The sequence below is a fragment of the Limulus polyphemus genome, unplaced genomic scaffold (assembly GCF_000517525.1).
Source record: "Limulus polyphemus unplaced genomic scaffold, Limulus_polyphemus-2.1.2 Scaffold2002, whole genome shotgun sequence".
NCBI classification, from domain to species: Eukaryota; Metazoa; Arthropoda; class Merostomata; order Xiphosura; family Limulidae; genus Limulus; species Limulus polyphemus.
In genome coordinates, this window is record NW_013667612.1 from 17049 (window position 1) to 31952 (window position 14904).

General features: G+C 31.4%; 1 protein-coding gene across 1 annotated transcript in view; it reads left to right on the top strand.

Annotated features, from left to right (window-relative positions):
• Positions 1-14904, top strand: part of LOC106465621 (carboxyl-terminal PDZ ligand of neuronal nitric oxide synthase protein-like) — a gene marked incomplete at its 5' end in the record, with an annotated part of 51852 nt that overhangs the window by 11654 nt on the left and 25294 nt on the right. Inside the window, 4 exons of the mRNA XM_022393550.1 lie at positions 2837-2908; positions 4153-4245; positions 7949-8007; positions 9198-9306. Of these exons, the coding sequence (XP_022249258.1) occupies positions 2837-2908; positions 4153-4245; positions 7949-8007; positions 9198-9306 (333 nt within the window). The remainder of the gene's footprint in view (positions 1-2836; positions 2909-4152; positions 4246-7948; positions 8008-9197; positions 9307-14904) is intronic.

Below are 14904 nucleotides of genomic sequence, written 5' to 3' on the forward strand. Positions count from 1 at the left end.
AGAAAAACTTTAATATAAGTTTAACATAACAGCAAATAACATAACATAACAGTACCTGATGATGACAAAACCTTGTCGAAACGTTGTACATGTGCTGTTATGTTAAACTTATATTAAAGTTTTTCTTGTACCTGATGATGACAAAACCTTGTCGAAACGTTGTACATGTGCTGTTATGTTAAACTTATATTAAAGTTTTTCTTCATTACCCATTCAAGCCGTCTCCAGCCATTATTAGTCTCAAAGTGGGTTCCTCGTCATCAAATTATAGAACTTATGATAATACAATGATAAAATAATAATAGTTGTGCTACAAGAAGTCTTATTACCTACTTCATAAGTAGCCATTTGGTTAATTCTTTCTTCCAGTATGACATCTTACCTTATGTGCAACTTTTTTTCACTTGCCACTAGCCTTGAAACTCCCACCTACTTCACATTTCTGTGTGGTTCAGCTGCATTGTAATATGCAAATAAGCATGTAACAACCCTCCTCCAACAAGAACACGACACACACATCTGTCACAGCTGGTTTCTTCTATACTGTAGAACCTAACCTTTACTTCTCGATTTGGCACAGTAGTGTTAATGTGTGTTATTTTTGCTCATGCTTTTACTTTAATTTATATATATCATTTTTCATGCTGTTTATTAAACCATTCTTTCAGTGGAGTACTTGAGTCCTTACCACTTACCAGCTCCTAGCCACTAAGGTGGTGGACCATGATGGCTTCCTCCTTAGTTTGCTCAATCCCACTCAGTTGAGAGTAGGGCAGTAGTATTCTGTCAATGTAGATAATTGATTATCCTCCTACTGTGGACCTGATGTACAATTCCAGATGCCGCATGGTTTTGGACTGGCTTTTTCTATCACATGCAATTCACCCCTATGGCTGGGAATCCTCCTTTCTACTGCTGCCTGGATGTCAGTTTATGGGCAATAGGTATTGGTTGGAGCTGGACCAGCTAATATAAGTCCTCACATGTGAGTGGGCTGGGACCCTTCTTGTACCATGGATTGGACGATACATTCCCAATGCTGCATGGTTTTGGACTGGAGTTGACCCTCCACTTTGCATTCTACCTTCCTATTGTCATCCAGGTGTCGGTTCCCAGGGGAACAGGTCTTGGTTGTATTAGGTATGCGCACGTGATTGCTTGGGTTCTCAGAATGGAAGTGCTCTTTCCCTTCTGGTTCCTGAGTATCAGGTGAAGATTGTAGAGGACCCTCCTCCTACTGTGGTCTGGATGATCCATTCCCGATACTGCTGGTTTTGGACTGGAGTTGACCTTCTGATTATAGTCCAATATGCATTAGCCACTGTACACCATGGGCGTGTCCAGGTACAGTTGATCAAGGACCCTTCTCCTACCAGGTGACCTACTCCCAGATACTATGCTTTTGGAATGGAGTTGACCTCTAGTTTACAGTCTGGATAAAAATGGTTGAGTACTCTCCCCCTACCATGGAGGGAATGATCCAATCCCTATTCCACTGGTTTTGGACTGGAGTTGACCTCCTAACTATAGTCTGATGTGCCCTATCCATGTAATACCTAGACTGCTTATGACAAATTTTTGTATGTTCATCTTTGCTGCCCATTTAGCAATACATCTATTCAATGAGGGTGAAGGGTATACCTGGTTCAGATGTAGTGCAGTCTTCCACGAGTGTGTTCCTAGAACAAGAGAAGTCATACTCAATGGGCATTCTTCAGATGCTTTCTGAAGGGTGCTCATCTAGGTAAATTGTAGGTGGGATTCTAGCTATTATGTGAACAGAGGTAAGATAGTGTATCAGAAGTTAATATTATCCTACACTGAAAATATATTTCTGTTAGATACCTTCCTACTCTCACACTTCCAATGCTTCTTTTCTGCCTAATCTTGAAGTGAAGATTTGGTTCTACACTATAGAGGGAGCCAGCTGCAACAAAAGTGTGTATCATGCTCCTTTTGGTGGAGGGTTGTCACATGCTTATTTGCATGCTGCAATGCAGCTGAACCACATAGAAACATGGAGTAGGTGGGAATTTCAAGGCTAGTAGTGAGCAAAAACACTTTAACATATAGAGGGCAGCACTGAACAAGAAAAGCTATTATGTGGTAGGAGGTAAGTATCCATTGGAAATATATTTTCAGTGTAGGAAAATATTAATTTTTGGTTATAATATTTTTTTTTTGTCTTGATCTTAAAACATCAACTTTTTCTTTTTATTGATATAATGATAAAATAATTATACTAGATTTATTATACTTTTTATTTGAAGTACTTCCACCACCATTTATAATTATGTAATGAAAAGTTAGCATAACATGGCAGTATTTTAAAGTAATTAAGTTATTATCAATTAATTTTTATGTATCACTGTTTACACTTGAAAAAGAATTAAAGAACATAAAAGTATTTTTATAATTTAAATAGATATGGGTTTATTCATGAAAATGCATTTTAAAAACATTGCTCTGGTAAAGTAAATATCAGTTCGAATTTCAGAATTCAACATTACTGAGTTTATTTAACAGCATTATCAAGGGCAAATTTGTTAGGATGAATTGAAGTCACTTCAGAAGATATTTTTCTCTTAGAGAATTTATAATTTTTACTGATGTAATTAGTACAGTTACTTTCCAAACTGAAATCAGAGCCTGGAACAAAAGTTATCGGAATGATCATTAGATATTGTCATTTGGTGCCCTACTAACTGACAGAAAGAATTTTAATTATATTCACCTATACACATACACAAAATAGATAAATGTGTATATTTCAGGTACAGTTATTGCTTCTGTAATGGCAAAATATTATATGAAGTTGACTGAATATTTTTTAAAGTATATAGGTACTCTGGATGTTCCACGACCTAGCAATAGATTGGAAATAGTGGCTGTCATGAGGCGTATTAGGGTAAGAAAATACAACATTTAAATGTTTGGTTTCCCTTTGTCTGAAGTTTTATACCACCTAATTTAAATATTCTTGGTAGGGCATATACATTTATCAGTGATGATTGCTTTTTCAATTTTTACCAGAAATCAGGTTTTTTCTTTATTTTGGACCAATTTTGTGAAATGTGTAAATCATTACTGGTGTTTTTCATAGTTAAATATCTCTTAAAAAAACATTTTCATTTTGCAGTAATTCATATTGAATTAATGTAATTGCCACAAAATGTTAAATGTTTTATGAGTGCAAATATAAGTTCACAGAGAGATGAAGGGAGTTTTTGTTACTTTATTAATTTCACTTCAGTCTATTTTTTATATGTTAAATTATCGATTCATCACTTATGTGATGTATGGTTGATAGCCTTCTGTGTTTGTTGAAGGAGTAAAGAGAATGTTGTTTTGACAAAGTAATTGACATCATTTCATTTTCCTTTCACTCATGAATCTGCTAAACCATACTGTATTACAAGAAGTCTTATTACGTACTTCATAAGTAGTCACAGGGTTAATTCTTTCTTTTGGTTCTAATATTTTGTATTTATTTTTTGTCTTGATATTAATACATCAAGCTACAGATCTTCTATATCATTATTTAACATATGTATGTAAGATATTTCAAAATTTATTTGTTAAATTCTTTCAAATTAATATTTTGTTTTATTGTAGACAAAAAAACAAAACAACTAAAAATATTTAGTGAATTTGTGTATGTTATAAAAAAAATGTAAGATTTGTTATATTCAAAATATATATCAAGCAGGAGAATAGGTTTTACAAGCATCATGCATGCTTTAATACTGTAATAGTGTTGTTAAGAAGTATATGTAAGGTGAATTACTCATAACTTCACTTGATTCAGTGAAAAAACTAATGTTTTGCCATTCACTTGACTAACTGCTAAATTAGGATGTATTTAAACATCTTACGAAACATCCATTGCTATGAAACTGTAATTAATATAATCTGAGGAACGTTTTACTTCTTTTTGTGTGGATTATTTGCAACAGTTAACTTTTTCAGAAGTGATCATTTTTTTTTAATAAGCGATTTTGAAAAATAAAATACAAAAGAATCCTGGATTAAATTGTTAAATTGTCTAGATGGAGTTCTACTGATCTCAGTATTATCTACTCTGGTTAGAACTACTTTACTGTTGGATAATGGAAACGTTTTGTAGAATATGATTTTTCTTTTTTCTTACAGTATGAATTCAAGGCCAAAGGTATGAGGAAGCGAAAAGTCAATTTAAATATTTCTGTAGAAGGTATAAAGGTTAGCCTTAAAAAAGGAAAAAAGGTTAGTAGAGTAGTCTGAATATAACAATACCAACATAATGATTGTATGTTTAAGTAGACTTTATTGCTTTGAATCTCATAACAATGCATTGTAACCTTCAAAACCTTTTTATTAGGTAATAAGACATTGATGATGAACACAAATAAGTTCATATCTCCACAGTAATGTGTACAATGGATTGAAAAGCTCTGTTTGTCATGGGTAGTTAACGTGTGGTACTAATGAGCTTGTGTTGTAAGTTCCTAATAAAATTGGCTTGTTTAGAATATAAACTTTTTTTTTCATAAATTAAATGCATTGTTAAAAAAAGAGCCAAAATGTTTGGTCATCATTGGCAAGCTATAAGAAAAGTTTACTCTGTAATATGTTGGCCAATGTTTAACAAAACTATTTGCTTTGCTATAAATATTGTGCTTTAGAAGATTAGCTTTTAATTAAAATTGATTCATTAAAAAGCATGGTAAGAGCCCAGGGTAATTAAAATTATTTTGGTCATAACTATGACCCTGGTGATCTTTTCTTAGTTCTTAGAACTCTAACTTTCAAATAATGAATTACTCTACTTAATTACTTCTCAGTGACCAAATTAACAAGTCAGTTGGCTTTAGACTTTCACATTGTTATCTATACTATTAGAATTAAATCAATGATGTTTGTCTTGTGTTAATTTGATGTTTGAAGAAAATCTGGAACTAAGTGCATTGGCTTAATGGTTTTACTATGACTGTAGGGAGCACAGTGCAAGTATATGTTAATGGTGATTTTTCTAGTATCTAATTTAGAATTCATATAGAACGAAGCTGTAAAAATAGATATTCAGAGACACTTTTCATTTCTGTGCAGAAAACTACAAAATTACTTTGTATGCACTTCTGTGTAAGTTCCTGAGCATGTCATAATCCCTGACCACAATTCCCATCCCTACATGTGTCAACATGTATTGCACCAGCCTATGATGTAATCATCATTAGACTATAGCCCTCCACCAGTAGGAGAGTGATATATCCTCCATGTGCTGTCAATTATTTTTTGTGACAAAGGATTTAATCCTAATTTCAGTTATTTTACCTGACACTAATAATAGTAATTGATGGTCACAGGTGATCATGTTAATCACATACCTTTAATGTCTGAATGGCTAAAACCTGGTTCTGCATTGCTCTATACACTGAGAAGTTAATCTAGATATTTATAAATTAGAATTTCAAGGTTTGGTTGAAAATACCATTCCATCAAACTTTTTTACCCAGAGAAGTATAACAGTAATATTTAAATTGAGATATAACTGAAAACTGAGGATCTTTTAATCAAGCCTAAAATCTAAGAATCACAGTGTCATATACAGCTGTTAAGTATGATATATTAAAATGATTTTGAAATCTCAACATGTCCTTACAGTCCATGTCACCAAAGTCCAGTTATACTTTGTCTGACAACTATGCTCTGCAGCAAAGTTTCCTTTGCAAAATGCTTCATTCTAAGACTGCCATGTTCAAACCACACCACTTGTCTCATTTAGGATGGCTGATCCAACTCATCATTTCAGTCTAAGAGCCACCCTATATTCCATTCACTTGAGGATCTCTCTAACTTCGTATGTGGGGCAGGTTCAATCTACTTTTTTGTCTTAGTGACATGGAATTTTTGATGTCAGGGCTCTCATATATCCTTAATTTCATGCAAGAGTTTTTTTAGGATTCTTTTCTTTTGTGTCCCTCATTTCTTTTGGTTGTGTTCATAAGCGTTCACTTCAGTGGTTTCTTGCCTGTCATTGTAGCTATCTCCAGAAATAAACTGTCTTCTTTTCATCTCTTGAGGCTCTGATGGCTCACTCAATTTTACCTATCCTTGCTTTCATCTCCCTCCAGTTATCATTCTCCACTCTTCACAGTAGTTCTAATGGTGAGTTGTTTATTTTACTCTTTCATAGGTCACACAACCATCCTATTCAAACTATATATATTTATATCTATATTATGGTTACAATGGAACCCACCAAGTAGCTGTTGTTGCCTCACAGGGAATACATAAAAAAAAAATCAACAACATCTGGTGTGGGCCTGTCCTCACATCTGGCTTGTGCTTGCTGTCTTTAGTTGTGGTAATTCATTGCATTATCTCAGTGTGGGACCTAATTTCAGATGATTGTGCTTGATGATAATGGTCCATACATCTGTTTGATGTTCTCCTTCACTAAAATTCCCTTCCCCCATTTCTTTTAGTAAAGTATTGGAGAACACTTGCCTCCCCAAACTCAAGCCACAGAGAAAGTCAATATGGAGAGTTCCTCATCAGCCTAGTGCAATCTCCTAGTATGAGACTGGGTGGATACACCTCTTGTTTGGGAATAAGGACTGGGTATTACCTGATAGTGTAGTACATGACACCACACAATGTTCCAAACCAAGCCTTTTCTGATGATTAAGTCCAACTGGATGGGTTTTGAGCTCACCCTGGGAAACAGGTCTGGGATGTTACTCCTTTATCTTATTTTTGTGTTAAATATCTTACATAAGTATTTTTCGTACATGGAATGGTCTGACTTATAACCCAAGCCACATTACACATTCATGGTTGGCTGTCTGCCTGTACAATAATGGATGGTTGAGCAATCTGCCATTCTCCCAATCTTATGGCAATTTCTTTTGCTCAGCCATCTTTGTTGGGTGAAAAGTATTCCCTGCTTGAGATGGATATGGTTTTCTACCCAGTGCTGCCCCACTAAATTGCCACCACATCATGGATGTCACATTCTGTGGGCCTTCCCATTCTGATGTGGTTTTCAGAAAGGAGCTCATCTTTGTAATATATGTGCACTAGTTTTTCCATCACCTTTAATATGGGATTCTAGCTCTTTGTTATGTAAAGATAGGTGAGTAGCATTTCTGAAATTAACATTTTTCTTACCTCTCAGCACTATCTTCCACATTTTCTTCCCACATATGGTGCATTTAGTTTGCCTTATCAAGAATGAGTCTGTGTTCGAATGCTAGTGCTCTTGAAGATTACTGCCAATACTCACCAGTACTGAGTACCGGAACCTATTTTTTAAAGTGGTACTAGTACCAGGACTTATTTGAGCTGCCATGTCATTTTTTATGCTTACATGTACATTTTTTTTTCTTTTTCAAAAACTGGTCCACTTTACCCAGCTGAGTACCTCAACTTTTTTTCTTTTTTTTTAAGAATTTTACCCCTGGTTTCTGCACATGGAGGATGTATTACCCTCATATTGATGGAGAGTTATAGTCTCAACTGTTACAGTCTTTGGTATCATGAAGTCTTTACATATTGTCTAAATGTAATGTTAACCCTAACAAGATATTGTATAGTGGCAAAAATCTGTATTTCAAGTCTTATGTACTGTATTATGGTAAAGACTGTGCATTATTTCTTAATGTTAACCTTAAGAGTTTGGCATATCATGTCAAAGAGTGAGCTTCATGTGTAAAATTCAACCATGACATATTACAATATAGGGGTATGCATTTCTGTAACCTTCTATATAATGAGTAAGTTATTTTAATATTTAAAACAATGGGTTGTTTTTTTAACATTTAAAACCATGCTTGAACAAACCTCAACTTTGTTCATCAGGTTTACTATTGACATTACATGTGCTAATTTTACATAGTGCAACTGTAGTCATTTTTGTTGTAATGAAATGATTCTTATATACCATTGTTGTATTTATTTCTCCTAGAAAAACCATTGGGTATTAAATGACAACAGATTTTTATTAATGCAACATCCTATATACAGGTAATTTTTTATTTTTACTAATGTTAATTAATCAGAGCTTCCTTCAGAGTTTGAGGATCATAAAGTTGGGGTCCTTGCACTGGGTATTGTAAGATAATGCTTTTAGGGCCAAGCATGTTATAGCATTTTAGGTGATATTGATATCTACTGCAAAGGAGGCAACACTGTGATACTACATGATGATATATTTGGGCTCTAAATACTCAAACTTTTGATTTTGTTTTCCTTAGTTAAGGTGAAAGCAATTTTTTTTCTTTTGCTAGAAAATTGAATGTTGTGCATTGAATGTGAATGAATATTTCTTGAATAATTTAACCAAAGTTTTATACAGTCTTTTCAAACACTGCTATATTTCTTGTATTTCATAGAGTATGAATGAAAAGGTTATATCAAGAGCAGACAGCAGAAAGAGCAACTATTAAATGAAATTTGATGATTCTTTTAGTAATAGAAATAGCATATTAGTAAATAAGAAATAGAACGTATTGATAACTAAATATATTTAGCATAGGTTAATAAAGCAATTTCTGTTGACATGCTCTTGAAGACCATTGGTTTTTGAAAGTATTTTGATCAAAAGCCATTAAGAATGAGTTTATGGGGTGTAAAGTGCCTTGAATTGGAAATGAGACTAATTCTGTGAAGACCAGTAATTGATAATGAAACCAATTTTAGAGGAAAACGAAACTTTACATGTAGCTTAGAACTCTTTCTAAACATTGAAGCCAGAAATTATATTGGTGGTGATATTTTTTAAGGTGTATATTGCTTTACTTTTAACAAGGATAAATAAATAAAAATCCCTTTATTCAGTTTGTTGCAAGGAAGAAAATGTTGTGTATGCTAATTTGCATGTAATGTTTTTGATAAAAGGAATGAAGACAGTAAGTAGTACTCAATACTCATCTTCCTTTATTGAATTATTAATTTTTAGCAAAAATACTTTATTAGAAATTCTGATTTTTTCTGTACAAAAGACTTGTATAATGTTTACTGAAAGCTTGCCAAATTTCTTGAAGATGCATAAATCATATCATATCAGAAAATGTAATGATACAATGATATCACGACTTTACGATACGATACTCGTTAGTTTATAGAATTTATCAATGAGTTTTGCAATATGTTTTACCTGTAGAAATTATAAGTCTACACATTTATGTTACATAATTGTGTTTTGAATTTTCTAGGATATTTTATGTTTCTCATGACTCCCAAGACCTGAAAATCTTCAGTTACATTGCAAGAGAGGGAGGAAGTAATGTTTTCAAATGCAGTGTATTCAAGTCCAAGAAAAAAGTAAGTAAATTATAATAACAATGCATTAGTAATGATTCCACATGTGTGTTAGCATTGTATTTTTAGCAAACTTATTCAAAGATATTATTAGATATTCTTACTGATGCTCAAGCTAGCAGTTCCTTCATTATTTACTACATTTTTGCTAAATTCAGTGGGTTGACAGCTGGCATATATAAACTTCTTCATAAAGTAAAATAGTAAGAACAGAAACACAACTACAGTGGATAAAAAAATTAGATTTTTAGAGAAAAATCACCTTTAAATCACTATGATAGTAATTTATTTACTTGGCGATGTTTCAAGCAAATGCTTTTTTTCAAGCCAGAAACAAGCCTGTCGGTTAATGTCATTAATGTCAGACTTGTTTCTGGCTTGAAAAAGAGCATTTGCTAGAAACGTCGCCAAGTAAATAAATTACTACCATAGTGATTTAAATGTGTCTTTTCTCTAAAGTCTAATTAATTTATTTTATTACCTTCACATTTTTCTATTAATTTATAATGGATAAAACACCAACTGAATAATTTTTCTAAGTTTTCACTAATCACTAAGCTTCTTTTACAAGTGTTTAACCTTCTTGCTACAGGCTCAGCCAAATTGACCGAGTTTGTGACCCCAGATTGATCTTTTTGGTTTTCATACTATAACTTTCAATATGTTTTGTGTATCTTCAAAAAGTTTCACAAGCTTTCAGTAAGAAATAAGTGTCTTTTTTGTGGATAAAAAATCAGAATTTTTAAGGAAGTATTTTCACTATAAATTTCTCTGTGAACATATTGAGTCAAAGTGTTGACCGCTTCTGGTGTAAAGAGATTTTCATGTTAAGATTAAAAATACTTTTCATCATCTGAAAATTCTCAAATTTTGTTTTCATAATCTCTAAAACCTCCTCAATAAATTTCAGTAAAACTTTATATTTTATTTGTTATTTTTTTTCCCTAATCCTATACAAAGTTGACCGACCTCGTAACCACCATAAAAAAATGAAATAAATTTAAATTACCCTTTTTTTTCTAGCATAACTACAAATTGTAACACAAAACTGCATTTTTATTTTAAATAGCTTTAAACTTGTAACAGTACACTTAAATTTTATTATTTTGTTGCTCTTTAAACTGTGTCTAACTAATATTCCTGCCACACAAGTTCTAAGTCATTTGGCAAATGTGCAGCTCACGTTACCCTATTGAATTATGTAATGCATGGGCTAATAGCAAGTATTTTACCTTATCTAACCTAAAATTTTTTATTTTTTACATTTTAGTTACTTTTATAATAATAAATAAAGAATACATATGAATAACAAGAAATATAGTACTTACTTGGGTCTTTATTTTTGCTGTTAACTGTCGAAGAAACTTAACCCTGCATTTTTACACTATTGCACTAAATAATTTTTTATTTAATGACATAATACACCAAACGACACTGAATAATAACACACACAAAAAGCAGGCAATGTCCTATGACTATCACAATTTTTCTGGCTTTCTAACTGTTTGATAAGAGCTGTTTAGAATTCAGTTAAGCTCAATGGTGCATTTCCCATGGGAATAAAGTTTGAACTGAAAATGAAATAGACAGTTCTCTGTACAGGAAAGAACATAATATAAATTTTAATATTATATAAGTTTTAGGTTCTTAATTTTATAACAAAATATTTTAAAAATATCCTCAATTTCCCATAATGTGAGAATTGTGACATTTGCTCTCTATGTATCCTCTCTTCTCTAGTTTATTTACCACCCCTCCCAGAAGTACAAAATTTAACATAATTCATTCATTATAATATTGTTATTGCTCAGGCAAAGCATAAGTTTTATAGACTTCAATCTTATTTAATTACAGAGCCATAAATTAGAAAATCAAATCCTTCTTGATACACCCACCTGTCACATCCTCTATTTCACAAATTACCAATAGTTCTCTCTGATGTTTAATACTATATTAATTATAACCAAATAAAAACCAAAGTTTTAATCTATCAAATGAGATAATGCATTATTATCTATGTTTTGATGTCAATTTTATTCATATACCATGATGATAAAGTACTTTAATTAAATTATGAACATAAATCAGTAAAACCTTGTGATATGTGCATCAAAAGGATGCTTGAATGGAAAGAGTTAATACTTTTTTGTTCTGTACAGAAATAAGATATATGAAATGAAGAGACATTAAAATCTTCTATATTTTATTTCAGTCAAGAAAAAAAAAAACTGTTTTTGGTTACCTGACCTACCCTGTCTGAAAATACCTGACCCTGGTACTTTCAGTGACATGGTTAAGAAATTAAATAATTTTACCTGGGACTATGAGTTTTTCAATAAAATATGATCATAATTTGTTTACCAACTGTGCCATCTTTTTCAACAATTTTGGAACAAAATATTTACTATGTTGGAGTTCCAAATGAAAATATAGCACTATGGAGCACTGACAAGTCTTATGAATATCAGAAACACATCAGCAAATGAAAACATCTGCTGCAGAAAATAAATATTTGACAACACTTTCATGTCTTTGTTTCAAAATACAAATGGTATTGTAGTGTAGAACTTAAGAAATGCCCTAGGAAATGTGAGCAATAATATATATGGCACTGATTGACATTGTGGGTCATTAGTAACTGGTCATGAAAAAAGTATCTTCCCCATGGTTTTTCTTGTAAACTTTGGGCATTAAATTTTTGAATTTTGATAAAAGCTATTAAGTCATTGAGAAATTTTGACTTAATATTTTTTATAAAAAAAAGAAAGAAAACAGTTTCTTGTACACAACATTTTTCCTTGAAGTTTATGTCATTTACCATGTGTGTATTAACTAAACATACATTGCCTTTTGCTATCAGACATTAGCATTTCACTCAGGAAATAGAAGCATTTAATGTGACAGCTCTAGGTCACATGCACTTAAGAAAACTGGATCATAAAAGAGTAGAGCTAAATGCATACAAAAATTTATAAGATGAAAAAATTCCATGCTTACCTAACCTAATTTTAAATTCATATGTAATAGGAAACTTTTTTTTCTTTTGTTTTAGTTATCACACCTTGAATATATGTAGATTTTTTTTTTAAAGCTTTCAGGAAACTAAACTAAAGGGTTTTTGTACTTGTCATCAGGATTGATGAGGACTTGAACTACTACTACCTGTAACAGAAGTTATAATTTTTAATTAGTTTTCTTTAAAAAATAAATCATTAAGTTCATAAACTTGACTAATCATATGTATAATAATTTATGAGCATTGATTGTAACAGGATTTTATGTACAAATGAGAATTTATTATTGTAGTAAGAGCAACATACCATTATTTTTGGTACATCAAAATATTTTTCAAAATGCTTCTGCTTTCATTTTGAAAATCCAGAATTTCAGTTATGTGACTTGTATGGTGTCAGATATAAAACTAATTACAGAAAGAGATGTATTTATGTAGTTGGGAATTGCTGTTAAGCATGGAGAAATTGTAAGTTATATTTTGAAATAGTGACTTAAAAATCAGATGTATGATTAATTTTAGATTTCCTACTTTAGCTGTTTAAGAACAAAAAGCAAATGTACATGTAGTTCGTGAATATCTATTGTTGTAGTTCAAAACAGTTTTCAAAGTACCACAGACAAATAAATCTCATTGCACTCTTAAATGAGTCTGATGAACTGCTAAAAGTGGGGGTATTGTTACTTGTAATATATATAGTGCTAGATTGTGTATATTAACACTTTAACCACTGGTACCCTTTAAACACTTTTCTGTGCAAGTCATTTTCTTAATAACTAACTAGACTAAGGATTATGTTATTATATTATAATTTTAGTAATAATCATCTTTGTAACACAATTTTCAGATTTTGCTGAAGATGGAATAAGTTATTCCGAAATGTTCGAACCTTGTAAATTAAAGCTTTAACAAAGTCCTAAGAGGTTTTGTGAAGAATGCTCAGAGTTACCGTATGTTTTTTGTATAAATGTTCTTCCCCAGTAGAAATGATACAAACTGCATCATCCTGAGTCAGAAGAGTTAATAAACCTTATATATATCTAGTTCAAATGTAAAGTTATTTGGGCTTAAAATTTTCACCATACAGCATCCTCATCAGAAAATTTGAAGAATCCAGAATTCTACTATTTAAGATTAGTTATGCCCAGTGTTTTCTTCAACACACATTTCTTGTATTTTCATGGAAAATAAAATGATTAAGATACAGCTAATTGGCAGAGAAGTAAAAGACATACCTTACATTGCCCTTGCTTTATATCACAAGTTAAATTTTATAAATTTGACATTATTGTGAGTACTTTTTTTTTTAAAGAGTTTGTCAAAAGATTGCTATTTTTCAGTTTTTGGATGAAGAATGACAAAAAGTGTTTTTCAGTTCTGATAATAACTGATGCAATTGTTTTTTTTCACTTTTGCTACAACAAATTTAATTTTTCTTTGAAAACATGGTGGAACCAGACACATCCTCTTCCTAAAAAAAAAGGGTCAAAACAATTAAAAATTCTGATGTTTTTATGTTTTGTGTAAAAACATAAGAACAAGAAATAGAAGTTTAATAAAAGTTTTGTTATACATTTTTTTACTAGCAGAGCTAGTCAATTCTACAGTTTTTGAATAAGTGATTGCCTTTGAGTTACTTCAGAAAAACTACAATCAAAATTGAAAATTCAAATTCTAAAAGTGGGGGTTTTAGGGGAATAAACTAGATTAGCAAAATGAATCAAACAAACCATTCTAAAATATTTAATTATGCTTAGAGAAAAATGACAGATTTAAATTTAAACAATGTATTATGACATGATTGTATTTCAGAGTTAATCATTGTAAGTAACCCAGGTATTTGTATGACCTATGTTAACAGCATCCTCTTAGGCTGGCTGTACAAAAATGTAAGTATTAGTTTGACAGATCCCTATGACCATTAAAAAAATAATATCTGAAAGTAATTCTGTTTTTCTAAACTTAAAAAACTAAACTACCAGAAACAACATTTATTTTACCTAATAACACAAGATCAACAGTTATTAGTAGCATGCAAGTCTTTCCAACTGTGTGGATTGTGTTGGTTTTTTTATTTGTTATTAAATTTTGCATTTTGGTGAGAGAAATACATGAAGCCAGTTTATGTTTAATATTCAACATGTCAGTATGTAATTGGCAAGTTGGAGCTATATACATGTCTTTTTTTTTGGAACTACTTGACTTTAGATATGCTTCATGATAAATAAGTAAATAGGAATTTAAAAAAAGGTGTGTAGAAGCCATATATATCTTTTCAAATAAGGCTGTTTATGTTTCAACAAAAATAAACTGAAAAATATAGTAAGACCATCAGAACTGTGCTTTAATATCTATTTCAAAATTTATAAAGGCCAATTACACATTATATTTGCTATTCTTCTATGTACTTTTATGAACCAAGTAAATAACAAATGAAAAAGAAGACTGAGCTGTAAATGGTAAAGTAACAGATGAGAGGGAAAAAACAAGAACATATATCTGGAGTTGAGCAAGTTTTCTTTACAAGTTGGTCAGATAATATCAATTAAAATAAGTTACTTTTGATATACTCTACTTATTTCACTTCT